Source organism: Haemorhous mexicanus, chromosome 22, assembly GCF_027477595.1.
Source record: "Haemorhous mexicanus isolate bHaeMex1 chromosome 22, bHaeMex1.pri, whole genome shotgun sequence".
Classification (NCBI taxonomy): Eukaryota; Metazoa; Chordata; class Aves; order Passeriformes; family Fringillidae; genus Haemorhous; species Haemorhous mexicanus.
This window is the reverse complement of record NC_082362.1, coordinates 8,743,249-8,758,209: the sequence shown is the minus strand read 5'-3', so window position 1 is coordinate 8,758,209 and position 14,961 is coordinate 8,743,249. Positions and strand designations below refer to the sequence as shown.

The window sequence follows — 14,961 nt, the reverse complement described above, 5'->3', positions numbered from 1 at the left end:
GGGGCCGTTCGAGCGGCGGGTGAGGGAATCCGCGTGGGCCGCGGGTGTCCGGGGCTCTGGGAACGGGCTGGAGCGGGCATTCCCCACCCGGGAGTGCCGCTGGGTGTGTCCCGCCTGTGTGCTCCGGAGGGACCGCTGCTGCTGGCAGGTTCTGTGATCTCCCCGTTGTCGCCTCTCCCGTCTGAGGGCACTGTTAGCGAGGGCAGGAGGCTGATTTCCCCGGTAGGAAGTAGACCTAACTTTAAGCTACTGCAGGTTCTGAAGTCACAGATAAGTTCTTTACGTTGAGGTGCTTTGCAGATTAATGTTTCCTACCTTTTCCCAGTTGCGTTCAGGAAAGAAGATGGCTCATCCCATCCCTCTCCCATTTCCATGCCCAGTCAAGCTTGGAAGTATAAAAGGAGACTCCCTGGAAGCTGACTTGCATGAGTATGTCAGGGAAGGGAACTATGTCAAAGTGAAGAAGCTTCTGAAAAAAGGTAAAAGCTAAGTTTACACAAGTACAGGCAGAACAGATTTACTTTTTCCTGTATTTTTTTATTTCTGGTAAAAAATAGTCAGCACACTGCTTAGAGAATCCAGTTTTCTGGATTAACAAATATGATATACAAATAATAACAAAATGATTTATAGCTGCCCTTTTCCGTTAACTGGGAATAATTCTCGAATCAAAAAATGTATGAAAATAAGTTATTGAAAAGAAAACTAATCATTTATAAGTAAATGGTTCATAAGGACGTGACAGAGGCATTGTAAAACTAAAATTCTGAAAGAGAGCTGTAGGAATTTTCTCTTTAAATGGGTTTTAGTTCGAATTGCCAAATGCTTAAGGCACGGTTTGGATCTTAAGCATTATGACAAACAGATTTATAGCCACATAGGAACAGGGAGTTTTGTACATGAAACCAAATAGTCGGTGCAGTTTCGTTTCGGTTTCAGGATCGCGGATCTCAGTGGGTTGCGTTGATGCTGAACTGCGCCTTCCCTGGGCGGGGCTGGGCGGGGCCAGAGCGTCTCTGCGGACGCGCCTCTGATTGGCCAGCGGGAGCAGAACATGCAGATCAGGGGGCGTTACCCCGCGCGCCGCCACTCGCGGCCGTTCCGGTGGGCGCGGGCGCTGCCGCGGGTCCCGGGGCGCGTTCCCGCGGCGGCGGGGGCTCTGGGGGAACGCGCCGGCCGGTCCCGGCTGGGGGTCGGGGTGTCGCCGTGTGGTGGGCGCGGGGGCTGGCGGCAGGGCTGGGTGCGGCGGGGAGCGTTGGGTTAAGACTATACTTTCAGGGATCATTTCTGTAGTTGGTCACTAGAGGAGAGTGATCTTCCCTGATCGGCGTCACAAGCCACGAGGAGGAGCGAGGTGTTCTCTCCTGAGCGCGAAGCGGGCGTGCGGTGCTGCCTGGGCAGGGGCCGCTCGCCATTGATGACCGTTCCCGGCCCCCGATCGTGGGGCTTGGGAGGGAGAGAACACGGGCTGAGTGGTTTGTGGTCCTTCTTTTTTAATCTTGGTTCAAAAACAGAATTTACTTGGAAAGGAGCTCGGGTCCACCTTCCTGCTGCCCCCTGAATCCTGACTCCAAGTGCCACAATCCCATAAATCCCCCCCGGGTCTGGCGACGTAGCCACTGCCCTGGCCAGCTGTGCCAGTGCTTGAGAACCCTTGAAGTGAATAAATTTTCCCCAATATCAAACCGAAACCTCCCGTGGTGCGCCCTGAGGCCGTTTCCTCTCACCCTCTCACTTGTTCCGTGGAGGAGGGACAGACCCCAGGTGCCTCCATCCTCCTTGCAGGCAGGGGCAGCGAGGGTGAAAGTCGCCCCTGAGGCTCCTCTTCTCCAGGCTGAGCCCCCTGCCCGTCCCCTCAGGGCTCGGCAGGGAGAGAACACGGCCTGGGAGGTTCGTGGCCCTTTTTTGTCGTGGTTAAAGAAGGAATTGAAGAGAGCAGAGAGGCATTAACAATACTTGCCATGGGTCATTTCCATCTCTCGTCCACAACACGCAGCCAGGCTCTCGCTGCAGGGACCCGCAGTGGGCAATCCCCTGGGAGGGCGCAGCAGCCACAGGGATTTAGATTTTATTGAGAGTATTCAGACCAATGGTATTCCCGACCCATCTCTTGGTGCAGGGCAAGGGGACTTGTTCAAAAGTGCTGCCTGTGATGGACGGTGATGATCAGAGAGTGACATGGATCTAAGGGGAACCTGTTCCGGATGTACCTTTCATCAGTTTTGGAGGTCCGTGTCGGTCAGGTTACAAATTCTGATGGGGTTTAGGGAGTAAGTGCTCCGTGTTGTGCTCTTTTTACCGTCGGTCCGTGGTGCTCAGGGTGAGCGCAGAGATGTAAAGGCCGGAGTTTGTTGTGTCTGGTACACGAATGCCACCCTGCCAGCGTCGGGAGAGGCTGGGAGCCAGCGCACCGCCCCAGCGGCAGCCGTGCCGCGCTGCTGCCGTTGATAGCGGGTTCCTTCTCCTCTGCTGACCCGGGGCAGCGGCAGCACGGACGGTGACGGTCCTTTGTGTCCTGTCGCGACATCCGTGACAGCGGTGACGGGCCGAGTTCCGGCGGCAGCGTCACTTCTGGTTCGCGGGGGGAGAGCGGGAAGGCGGGGCCGCGGCGGCGGCAGGCTTCGGGCGCGCCTCTGATTGGCCAGCGGGGGCAGAACATGCAGATCAGGGGGCGTTACCCCGCGCGCCGCCACGCGCGGCCGTTCCGGCGGGCGCGGTCGCTGCCGCGGGTCCCGGGGCGCGCTGCCGCGGCGGCGGGGGCTCTGGGGGAACGCGCCGGTCGGTCCCGGCTGGGGGTCGGGGTGTCGCCGTGTGGTGGGCGCGGGGGCTGGCGGCAGGGGTGGGTGCGGCGGGCAGCGTTGGGTTAAGACTATACTTTCAGGGATCATTTCTGTAGTTGGTCACTAGAGGAGAGTGATCTTCCCTGATCGGCGTCACAAGCCACGAGGAGGAGCGAGGTGTTCTCTCCTGAGCGCGAAGCGGGCGTGCGGTGCTGCCTGGGCAGGGGCCGCTCGCCATTGATGACCGTTCCCGGCCCCCGATCGTGGGGCTCGGGAGGGAGAGAACACGGGCTGAGTGGTTTGTGGCCCTTTTTTAATCTTTGTTCAAAAACAGAATTTACGGGGAACGGAGCTCGGGTCCACCTTCCTGCTGCTCTCTGAATCCTGACCCCAAGTGCCACAAACCCATAAATCCCTCCTGGTCTGGCGACTCGGCCACTGCCCTGGCCAGCTGTGCCAGTGCTTGAGAACCCTTGTAGTGAATAAATTTTCCCCAATATCCAAGCGAAACCTCGCCTGGTGCGCCCTGAGGCCGTTTCCTCTCACCCTCTCACTTGTTCCTTGGAGGAGGGACAGACCCCAGGTGCCTCCATCCTCCTGGCGGGCAGGGGCAGGGAGGGTGAAAGTCCCCCCTGAGGCTCCTTTTCTGCAGGCCGAGCCCCCTGCCCGTCCCCTCAGGGCTCGGCAGGGAGAGAACACGGGCTGAGAGGTTTGTGGTCCATTTTTGTCGTGGTGAAAGAAGGAATTGAAGAGAGCAGAGAGGGATGAACGATCCTTGCCATGGCTCATTTCCTTCTCTCGTCCACAACACGCAGCCAGGCTCTCGCTGCAGGGACCCGCAGTGGGCGATCCCCTGGGAGGGCGCAGCAGCCACAGGGATTTAGATTTTATTGAGAGTATTCAGACCAATGGCATTCTCGACCCATCTCTTGGTGCAGGGCAAGGGGACTTGTTCAAAAGTGCTGCCTGTGATGAACGGTGATGATCAGAGAGTGACATGGATCTAAGGGGAACCTGTTCCGGATGTGCCTTTCATCAGTTTAGGAAGTCCGTGTCGGTCAGGCTACAAATTCTGATGGGGTTTAGGGAGAAGTGCTCCGTGTTGTGCTCTTTTTACCGTCGGTCCGTGGTGCTCAGGGTGAGCGCAGAGATGTAAAGGCCGGAGTTTGTTCTGAGTGGTTCACGAATGCCACCCTGCCAGCGTCGGGAGAGGCTGGGAGCCAGCGCACCGCCCCGGCGGCAGCCGTGCCGCGCTGCTGCTGTTGGTAGCGGGTTCCTTCTCCTCTGCTGACCCGGGGCAGCGGCAGCACGGACGGTGACAGTCCCTTGTGTCCTGTCGCGACATCCGTGACAGCGGTGACAGGCCGAGTTCCGGCGGCAGCGTCACTTCTGGTTCGCGGGGGGAGAGCGGGAAGGCGGGGCCGCGGCGGCGGCAGGCTTCGGGCGCGCCTCTGATTGGCCAGCGGGAGCAGAACATGCAGATCAGGGGGCGTTACCCCGCGCGCCGCCACGCGCGGCCGTTCCGGTGGGCGCGGGCGCTGCCGCGGGTCCCGGGGCGCGTTCCCGCGGCGGCGGGGGCTCTGGGGGAACGCGCCGGCCGGTCCCGGCTGGGGGTCGGGGTGTCGCCGTGTGGTGGGCGCGGGGGCTGGCGGCAGGGGTGGGTGCGGCGGGCAGCGTTGGGTTAAGACTATACTTTCAGGGATCATTTCTGTAGTTGGTCACTAGAGGAGAGTGATCTTCCCTGATCGGCGTCACAAGCCACGAGGAGGAGCGAGGTGTTCTCTCCTGAGCGCGAAGCGGGCGTGCGGTGCTGCCTGGTGCAGGGGCCGCTCGCCATTGATGACCGTTCCCGGCCCCCGATCGTGGGGCTCGGGAGGGAGAGAACACGGGCTGAGTGGTTTGTGACCCCTCTTTTTTTATCTTGGTTCAACAACAGAATTTATGGGGAAAGGAAAAGGAGCTCGGGTCCACCATCCTGCTGCCCTCTGAATCCTGACCCCGAGTGCCACAATCCCTAATATTATAAATCCCTCCCGGGCTGGCGACGTAGCCAGTGCCCTGGCCAGCTGTGCCAGTGCTTGAGAACCCTTGTAGTGAATAAATTTTCCCCAATATCCAAGCGAAACCTCGCCTGGTGCGCCCTGAGGCCGTTTCCTCTCATCCTGTCATTTGTTCTGTGGAGAAGGGACAGACCCCAGGTGCCTCCATCCTCCTTGCAGGCAGGGGCAGCGAGGGTGAAAGTCGCCCCTGATGCTCCTTTTCTCCAGGCCGAGCCCCCTGCCCGTCCCCTCAGGGCTCGGCAGGGAGAGAACACGGGCTGAGTGGCTTGTGGTCCTTTTTGGTTTTTTTTATCATGGTCAAAAAACTGTTTACGGGGATAAAGGTTCAGCCCTGCAAGCTCGCTATTGGCTGCCTCTTGAATCCTGACCCCAAGTGCCACAAACACGTTTTATAAATCCTTCCAGTGCACACTAGCATTTATCCATAGGCTGAGCCCCTCCAGCTCCCTCAACTCATGAGATCCATGGCCCTTCCCAAAATCCGGTCCCTTCTCTGGACACACTCCAGCCCCTCCATGCCCTTCTGTTTGTGCTGAGGCCAAAACTGGACGCAGGATTCGAGGTGCGGCCTCACCAGTGCCGAGTACAGAGGACGGTCCCTGCCCCGGTCCTGCTGGTCCCACTGCTGCCGGTCCAAGCCACGTTCCACCGGCCTGCTTGGCTTGGGCACCTGGGCACGCTGCCCGCTCTTGTGCAGCACTCTGGAGCGGCATCCCCAGGTCCTTTTCCTCCATGCCGCTTTCGAGCGACTCTTCCCGAAGCCCGTAGCGCTGCAGGGGGTTTTTGTGACCTAGTGACCATCATGGAAGGGACAGGGGAGAGCCCGGTGGCGATTCCGCCTCCCGTGACACGGCCTGGGTCCAGCGCTGCGGTGGCGGCGTTCGCGGCCGGGAAGGCGGGGCAGGGGCGGAGCCGCGCGGGCGCGCCTCTGATTGGCCAGCGGGGGCAGAACATGCAGATCAGGGGGCGTTACCCCGCGCGCCGCCACGCGCGGCCGTTCCGGTGGGGCGCGGGCGCTGCCGCGGGTCCCGGGGCGCGTTCCCGCGGCGGCGGGGGCTCTGAGGGAACGCGCCGGCCGGTCCCGGCTGGGGGTCGGGGTGTCGCCGTGTGGTGGGCGCGGGGGCTGGCGGCAGGGGTGGGTGCGGCGGGCAGCGTTGGGTTAAGACTATGCTTTCAGGGATCATTTCTGTAGTTGGTCACTAGAGGAGAGTGATCTTCCCTGATCGGCGTCACAAGCCACGAGGAGGAGCGAGGTGTTCTCTCCTGAGCGCGAAGCGGGCGTGCGGTGCTGCCTGGGCAGGGGCCGCTCGCCATTGATGACCATTCCCGGCCCCCGATCGTGGGGCTTGGGAGGGAGAGAACACGGGCTGAGTGGTTTGTGACCCCTCTTTTTTTATCTTGGTTCAACAACAGAATTTACGGGGAACGGAGCTAGGTTTCATCTTCCTGCTGCCCCCTGAATCCTGACCCCATGTGCCACAATCGCAAATATTATTAATCCCTCCCGGGCTGGCGACTGGGCCACTGCCCTGGCCAGCTGTGCCAGTGCTTGAGAACCCTCGCAGTGAATAAATTTTCCCCAATATCAAAACGAAACCTCCCCTGGTGCGCCCTGAGGCCGTTTCCTCTCATCCTGTCACTTGTTCTGTGGAGGAGGGACAGACCCCAGGTGCCTCCATCCTCCTTGCAGGCAGGGGCAAGGAAGGTGAAAGTCGCCCCTGAGGCTCCTTTTCTCCAGGCCGAGCCCACTGCCCGTCCCCTCAGGGCTCGGCAGGGAGAGAACACGGGCTGAGTGGTTTGTGTCCCTTTTTGGTTTTTTTTATCACGGTCAAAAAACTGTTCACGGGGATAAAGGTTCAGCCCTGCAAGCTCGCTATTGGCTGCCTCTTGAATCCTGACCCCAAGTGCCACAAACACGTTTTATAAATCCTTCCAGTGCACACTAGCATTTATCCAGCAGGCTGAGCCCCTCCAGCTCCCTCAACCGCTTCTCATGACATCCATGATCCTTTCCAAAAATCCGGTCCCTTCTCTGGACACACTCCAGCCCCTCCATGCCCTTCTGTTTGTGCTGAGGCCAAAACTGGACGCAGGATTCGAGGTGCGGCCTCACCAGTGCCGAGTACAGAGGACGGTCCCTGCCCCGGTCCTGCTGGTCCCACTGCTGCCGGTCCAAGCCACGTTCCACCGGCCTGCTTGGCTTGGGCACCTGGGCACGCTGCCCGCTCTTGTGCAGCACTCTGGAGCGGCATCCCCAGGTCCTTTTCCTCCATGCCGCTTTCGAGCGACTCTTCCCGAAGCCCGTAGCGCTGCAGGGGGTTTTTGTGACCTAGTGACCATCATGGAAGGGACAGGGGAGAGCCCGGTGGCGATTCCGCCTCCCGTGACGCGGCCTGGGTCCCGCGCGGCGGCGGCGGCGTTCGCGGCCGGGAAGGCGGGGCAGGGGCGGAGCCGCGCGGGCGCGCCTCTGATTGGCCAGCGGGGGCAGAACATGCAGATCAGGGGGCGTTACCCCGCGCGCCGCCACGCGCGGCCGTTCCGGTGGGCGCGGGCGCTGCCGCGGGTCCCGGGGCGCGTTCCCGCGGCGGCGGGGGCTCTGGGGGAACGCGCCGGCCGGTCCCGGCTGGGGGTCGGGGTGTCGCCGTGTGGTGGGCGCGGGGGCTGGCGGCAGGGGTGGGTGCGGCGGGCAGCGTTGGGTTAAGACTATACTTTCAGGGATCATTTCTGTAGTTGGTCACTAGAGGAGAGTGATCTTCCCTGATCGGCGTCACAAGCCACGAGGAGGAGCGAGGTGTTCTCTCCTGAGCGCGAAGCGGGCGTGCGGTGCTGCCTGGTGCAGGGGCCGCTCGCCATTGATGACCGTTCCCGGCCCCCGATCGTGGGGCTTGGGAGGGAGAGAACACGGGCTGAGTGGTTTGTGGCCCCTTTTTTTTTATCTTGGTTCAACAACAGAATTTATGGGGAAAGGAAAAGGAGCTCGGGTCCACCATCCTGCTGCCCTCTGAATCCTGACTCCAACTGCCACAATCACAAGTGTTAATCTCTCCCGGGCTGGCGACTGGGCCACTGCCCTGGCCAGCTGTGCCAGTGCTTGAGAACCCTTGCAGTGAATAAATTATCCCCAATATTAAACCTCGCCTGGTGCGCCCTGAGGCCGTTTCCTCTCATCCTGTCATTTGTTCTGTGGAGAAGGGACAGACCCCAGGTGCCTCCATCCTCCTTGCAGGCAGGGGCAAGGGGAGGTGAAAGTCGCCCCTGAGGCTCCTTTTCTGCAGGCCGAGCCCCCTGCCCGTCCCCTCAGGGCTCGGCAGGGAGAGAACACGGGCTGAGAGGTTTGTGGTCCATTTTTCAATCTTGGTTGAAAAATAGAATAAGCCCCGGAGTTTTTACATTATCCCCGCATTAGAGCTGTCATCCTCCCAGTCATGCTCGTCTCCTACCCTCTTACGAATGAATTCCAGATTGGAATTTCATTTCAAATGGGAAATAATTATTTTGAATAGAATCAAAGTAACCGAATATCAGAAATCACCCGGGGTTCTGACTGGAAAAGGACCACAGGCATCACGGAGTTCAGCTCTCAACAAGTGGCCCATGCCGGGATCGAACCTGTGACCTTGGCGTTACCAGCACCACGCTCTGAGCAACTACTGAAGAATAATTTACTTATTTATTAATTAGTAATTAATAGAGAATAATTCACTTTTTTATTAATATGATATTTACAATAACAACAACAATAATAAAGTTATATATTAATAAGTAATTACTACAGAATAATTTACTTATTTTTTTATACAATAATATATTTGTAATTTACCTATTTATTAATATGGTAATAATAATAACTTTTTATTAATAAGTAATTACTAGAGAAAAATTTACTTATTTAATAATTTACCTTTTTACTAATTTACTTATTTAATAATTTACTAATTTTAATAATTTACTTATTTAATAATTCTCTCCTCCTTTGTTACATGTGCTCATCCATCTCCACTTATAGATCCAGCATTTGTACTTATACACATGATGAATATAGATATATATCCATATATATTTTTATATATATATTTCCATGTGTATATATATATATGTACTTACATATCCATCTCTCTAATTTAAACAGTACATATAATTCCTTACACAACTCATAAAATCACCATTTGTTACTTGCACATCCTTTATTTAAAAATCCTCGTGGACATGCAGTTCTTTCCTTATAGAAAATCACAAAAAATATCATTAGCTCTTTTTTTTCCCTCCCTCAATTAAAACAAGCTCCAGCATGGAATTTTCGGTTTCCTTGCAGGAATTTTTGTTGATGCTGTGAATTCCATGGGCCAAACCTGTCTGTTCACTGCTGCACTGCTGGGGCTGGGTAAAATTGTGGATGTGCTGCTGGAATACGGCTCGGATGCCAATCAGTTAAGTATCAAACATTTATTTTTTTTAAATTAAAATTAATCTTCGAGTTGGTTTAGTGCGTGTGAAACACAACATTCGCTGGGCAGAAATGAAGAAGTGCTTAAGATGCATGTTGGTATTTTAACCAAAGCTCTTCAGAGGTAAATATAGGAATAATTTCCTTTTTTTCCATGCTTTAGCCTGTTATTTGTTGCCCACAAACATTCCAGGAATGCATTTTTTATATGTATATATATATTTTTTTAATATATTATATTTATAGTATATATTTTATATTTAGATATAGATATAGATATAGATATAGATATGGTTTATTCTGTTATTTGGGGATGAAAATGGAATTTTAACCAAAGCTCCTCAGAGGTAAATACAGAGATAATTTCCTTTTTTTCATGCTTTATTCTGTTATTTGGGGCACACAAACACTCCAGGAATGCTGGTTTTTAACTAAAGCTCCTCAGTGGTAAATATAGACATAATTTTATTTCTATTTATTATATATATGGTTTAAATATTATATATATCTGTTTATCTATATATATATATATGGAATATAATTTATATATATATAAAATATATATAATTTTATATCTATGTTTTATATATAAATTATATATATAATATATAAAATATATATTATATATATATTTATATAATATATTATATATAAGATATTATATATATAGAATATATATTATATATAAAAATTTTTATATATATAATATATATGGTGTATATTTTATATAAACCATATCTATATATCTCTATATATATATCTATATATATAGATATATAGATAGATATATAGATATGGTTTATTCTGTTATTTGGTGCATGAAAATGGAATTTTAACCAAAACTCCTCAGAGGTAGATACACCAATAATTTCCTTTTTTCCATGCTTTATTCTGTTATTTGGGGCACACAGACACCCCAGGAAAGCTGGTTTAATGCTGATTTTCCCCTGCTGAACATTTCCTGCTGTTCCCCAGTCGCTGCTACGATGGGAGCACCCCAGTGCATGCAGCTGCATTTTCGGGGAGCCAGGGCATCCTCAGCAAGCTGCTGGATGAGGGAGGAGAGCTCCGAGTCCACGACAGCCAGGGCAGAACGCCCCAGCTCTGGGCTCTGACAGGCAGCAAGGAGAGCAGTGCTCAGGTATGGCTGTGGAATGTTCATTTCAAACTCCTCCTCTATCACAGCGCTCAGGTACTGCTCTAGAAGCTGATTCCTGGCTGCAATGTTCATTTCAAACTCTTCCCCTTTATAACACCACTCAGGTATTGCTGTAGAAGCTCTTTCTTGGCTGCAATATTAATTTCAAATTTCAAACTCCTCCTCACTCACAAAATTCAGGTACTGCTCTAGAAGCTGATTCTTGGCTGCAATATTCATTTCAAACTCCTCCTTTATCACAGCACTCAGGTACTACTGTGGAAGCTCATTCTCAGGTGTAATGTTTATTTCAAACTCCTCCTCTATCACAAAACTCAGGTATTGCTGTGGAAGCTCATTCCTGGCTGCAGTATTCATTTCAAACTCCTCTTTTATCCCAGCACTCAGGTGTGGCTGTGGAAGCTCATTCCTGGCTGAAATGTTCATTTCAAACTCCTCTTCTCCATTATCACCATGCTCAGGTACTGCTCTAGAAGCTGATTCTTGGCTGCAATATTCATTTCAAACTCTTCCCCTTTATAACACCACTCAGGTATTGCTGTGGAGGCTCTTTCTTGGCTGCAATATTCATTTCAAATTTCAAACTCCTCCTCACTCACAAAATTCAGGTACTGCTCTAGAAGCGGATTCTTGGCTGCAATATTCATTTCAAACTCCTCCTCTATCCCAGCACTCAGGTATTGCTGTGGAAGCTCATTTCTGGCTGAAATACTCATTTCAAACTCTTCTTCTCCCTTATCACCATGCTCAGGTACTGCTCTAGAAGCTGATTCTTGGCTGCAATATTCATTTCAAACTCTTCCCCTTTATAACACCACTCAGGTGTGGCTGTGGAAGCTCTTTCTTGGCTGCAATATTCATTTCAAACTCTTCCCCTTTATAACACCACTCAGATATTGCTGTGGAAGCTCTTTCTTGGCTGCAATATTAATTTCAAACTCCTCCTCTATCACAAAACTCAGGTATTGCTATGGAAGCTCATTCTCAGGTGTAATGTTGATTTCAAACTCCTCCTCTATCCCAGCACTCAGGTGTGGCTGTGGAAGCTCATTCCTGGCTGAAATATTAATATCAAGCTCCTCTTCTCCATTATCACCATGCTCAGGTACTGCTCTAGAAGCTGATTCCTGGCTGAAATATTAATTTCAAACTTTTCTTCCTTCTCCATTATCACCACTCAGGTATTGCTGTGGCAGCTCATTCCTGGCTGCAATATTCATTTCAAATTTCAAACTCCTCCTCACTCACAAAATTCAGGTACTGCTCTAGAAGCTGATTCCTGGCTGCAATATTCATTTCAAACTCTTCTCCTTTATAACACCACTCAGGTATTGCTGTGGAAGCTGATTCCTGGCTGCAATATTCATTTCAAACTCTTCTTCTCCACTATCACAACACTCAGGTGTGGCTGTGGAAGCTGTTTTTTGGCTGCAATATTCATTTCAAACTCCTCTTCCCCATTATCACAACTCTCCTCTTAAAAAGGAACCTGAAATGACAATTGTTGTTCTGATTTTTTAAGATTTTCCAAGCTTTTTGATGTTTACGTTCTTGTAAGGAACTTTCTCTCCACTTTCTGTAAATAACTTATTGTTTTACATCAAATATTTACATTTACTTGTTGTTTTACATTTACAGAACTTTACATTTACTTTCCTCTTTGAGGGAGGAGGAGACATTTGGTGGACTGTTGGTTTGTCCAGTGTCACTGAAGAGGTGGCACTGTCACCCTGCAATCCACTGTCACTTTTAGAAATCCAGAAATACTGGAGTCAGAAAATAAACTTCCCTTTTTACCTTAAGAGCAGCAGTGTGTGAGCATTGTGTTATTTTGTGTCTTATAGTGACAATTTTCTCTGTGATTTTTCCAATTACAATTGGGTGAAATTTCAAATTTTGTCACCTGTTTGAGGTCAGCTTTTCTTCCATTTCCATCTCATTGATTTTCTGTTAGTGCCTTTCTCAAAATTCCCATTTTGATATTACAAGTAACCAGTTATTTCTCCCAATAATCCAGATTTATGAATTTTAAATGGTTCTTTTTCTGAAGCTCTTTTTTTATTGTTTTTCCCTGCTCCTTCTCCTCCTGCCAGATGCTGGAATTTATGCAGCAGTGCACCCTGCACATGCAGGCTGCCCTTTGGAACCTTCCCTCTGATCTGCTCAGGAAAGTTGGCTCCTCCAAGGCCTTGATCTGCAGCACCTCGAGGTTTGGTGGCCTTGTCCAAGGGTAATGAGAGATTTTACTTCCATTTTCTGCTATTTTAAAATTAAAATAATTATATTTTTATTTTTATATCTTTATATCTTTATATATATTTATATATTTATATATTTAAATATATATTTATAAATAAATATAAATTCTATATCTATAAATATTTATATAAAATCTATATAAAAATCTATATAGAATATAAATATATATAGAGAAATATAAAAATAAATTTGGTATAAAAGTTATTTATATTTAAATTTATTTCGTTTTCACTATTATGTATTTAATATATTTATTTATATATTCCTATGTATTTATAGGTATATTTATTGATTTTTCTATATTGTATAAGAAATATTTATATTTTTCTATATATTTTTATTTAAAATTAGCAGGTTGTTATACCTGTCTGACAATAGCAGGTTTACATCCACTGTTAATTAATTCTGATTAATTTTATTTCTGTTGTCACAGTTCTAAATAGAAACTTGATAGTTGTAAATATCAGTATATTGTTAAACATATATATATTAATTAACATATATATAAAACTATAAAAATATAAAAATTATATATATAAATAAAAATTAATAATATATTTGTTTATTAATTAACCTCTTGAAACCAGCATTAAAAGCCCTGGATTTCAGTAGCATTAAAGTGGCAGCAGGAAGCAGTTTGGGTTTTGACTTTTTAGGGTCACTGCAGATCTTTTTGGGGGGTGTTCCCAACTGTTTTTGGAGTTTTTGTGTCACATACCTGGTGGGAAAAATAAAAAAAAGCAGTGCAGGATATACAGAGTGTGTATATGTGTATTTATTGATTATTGTGCTATAAATAAAATAAAAAAATAAATTAAAATAAATTAAAATAAAATAAAATAAAATAAAATAAAATAAAATAAAATAAAATAAAATAAAATAAAATAAAATAAAATAAAATCCATCTGAAAAGTTTTAAGGAGCTGCCCAAACAATTGGAATTTTGCCATCCCCATTATAACTGTGGGACCAGCCAAGTGCAGGGTTCTGGCAGAAATTCTGCTTTTTTCCCCTTCCCTCTCTGTGTCCAAGCCTTGGAGTAAAGAAATGGCTCTTGTTGCCTTTGGTTTTGGTGTTTAGCAGTGCTGAGACTCCTCTGGGGAAGCTGCTGAAAGGACAGCCCAGTGTGGCCAAGAACATTTACAGCTTTGGCTTTGGGAAGGTAAGATGCTCTGGGGAGGATTTCCTCAAGATATTGGACCATCTTCCCCAGGATCTCCTGTTCCTCACTGGAATCATCTGTGCTATTTTCAACTTTTACTGCATTCTTATTTTCAACTTTTACTGCATTCTTATTTTTAACTTTGAGTGCATTCTTATTTTCAACTTTTACTGCATTCTTATTTTCAACTTTTACTGCATTCTTATATTTAACTTTGAGTGCATTCTTATTTTTAATTTTTAGAGCATTCTTATTTTCAACTTTTACTGCATTCTTATTTTCAACTTTGAGTGCATTCTTATTTTTAACTTTTTAACTTTTACTGCAGTCTTAGTTTTTAGTGCATTCTTATTTCCAACTTTGTAACTTTTAGTGCATTCTTAACTTTTAGTGCATTCTTATTTTTAGCTTTTTAACTTTTAGTGCATTCTTATTTTCAACTTTTTAACTTTTACTGCATTCTTATTTTCAACTTTTTAACTTTTACTGCATTCTTATTTTTAGTGCATTCTTAACTTTTAGTGCATTCTTATTTTTAGCTTTTAGTGCATTCTTACTTTCAGCTTTTTAACTTTGAGTGCATTCTTATTTTCAACTTCTAGTGCATTCTTATTTTTAACTTTTTAACTTTTACTGCATTCTTATTTTTAACTTTTTGACTTTTTAACTTTGAGTGCATTCTTATTTTCAACTTTTTACCTTTGAGTGCATTCTTATTTTCAACTTTTTAACTTTTACTGCATTCTTATTTTTAACTTTTACTGCATTCTTATTTTTAACTTTTAACTTTTAGTGCATTCTTAACTTTTAGTGCATTCTTACTTTTAACTTTCAGTGAATTCTTATTTTCAACTTTTACTGCATTCTTATTTCTGCTGAGAAGATGGGGAAGCACCCCACGAGGAGCCCAGATGTCCAGGCCTTTGGTGCCTGGCTGGGTTTGGCCCAGCAGAAATTCCCATTAAACTCCACCTGTGGCATTTCCTAAGGACTGGATCTGCTCCCCCTCTTCCAGCTGCAGTGGGAAATTCCCATTTTTGGCCCTGCTTTTTCAGATTTCAGGGTGATGTTTGAGCTGGTGGGGTGTGGATGAGCTT

General features: G+C 48.2%; 1 protein-coding gene and 5 non-coding genes across 27 annotated transcripts in view; all 6 read left to right on the top strand.

The window, feature by feature from the left end:
- The first annotated feature begins 5 nt into the window (after positions 1-5).
- TEX14 (testis expressed 14, intercellular bridge forming factor) overlaps positions 6-14,961 on the top strand; it is a 39,548-nt gene continuing 24,592 nt past the window's right edge. For 21 of the 22 annotated variants that reach the window (XR_009489167.1, XR_009489165.1, XR_009489169.1 and 18 more), the window contains exons 1-5: positions 6-479; positions 9,153-9,267; positions 10,260-10,425; positions 12,537-12,673; positions 13,783-13,864. Coding sequence is in view for 17 of the 22 variants with exons in the window: in XM_059865927.1 (XP_059721910.1) it covers positions 305-479; positions 9,153-9,267; positions 10,260-10,425; positions 12,537-12,673; positions 13,783-13,864 (675 nt within the window). In the remaining 5 variants the exon portion in view is untranslated. The remainder of the gene's footprint in view (positions 480-9,152; positions 9,268-10,259; positions 10,426-12,536; positions 12,674-13,782; positions 13,865-14,961) is intronic. The other variant, XM_059865925.1, reaches the window with a different exon arrangement.
- Positions 1,263-1,477, top strand: LOC132337634 (small nucleolar RNA U3). The gene has a single exon (XR_009489229.1). It is a non-coding gene; the product is annotated as a small nucleolar RNA U3 (small nucleolar RNA).
- Positions 2,866-3,080, top strand: LOC132337635 (small nucleolar RNA U3). The gene has a single exon (XR_009489230.1). It is a non-coding gene; the product is annotated as a small nucleolar RNA U3 (small nucleolar RNA).
- On the top strand, positions 4,464-4,679 carry LOC132337633 (small nucleolar RNA U3). The gene has a single exon (XR_009489228.1). It is a non-coding gene; the product is annotated as a small nucleolar RNA U3 (small nucleolar RNA).
- LOC132337636 (small nucleolar RNA U3) lies at positions 6,002-6,216 on the top strand. The gene has a single exon (XR_009489231.1). It is a non-coding gene; the product is annotated as a small nucleolar RNA U3 (small nucleolar RNA).
- On the top strand, positions 7,540-7,755 carry LOC132337622 (small nucleolar RNA U3). The gene has a single exon (XR_009489217.1). It is a non-coding gene; the product is annotated as a small nucleolar RNA U3 (small nucleolar RNA).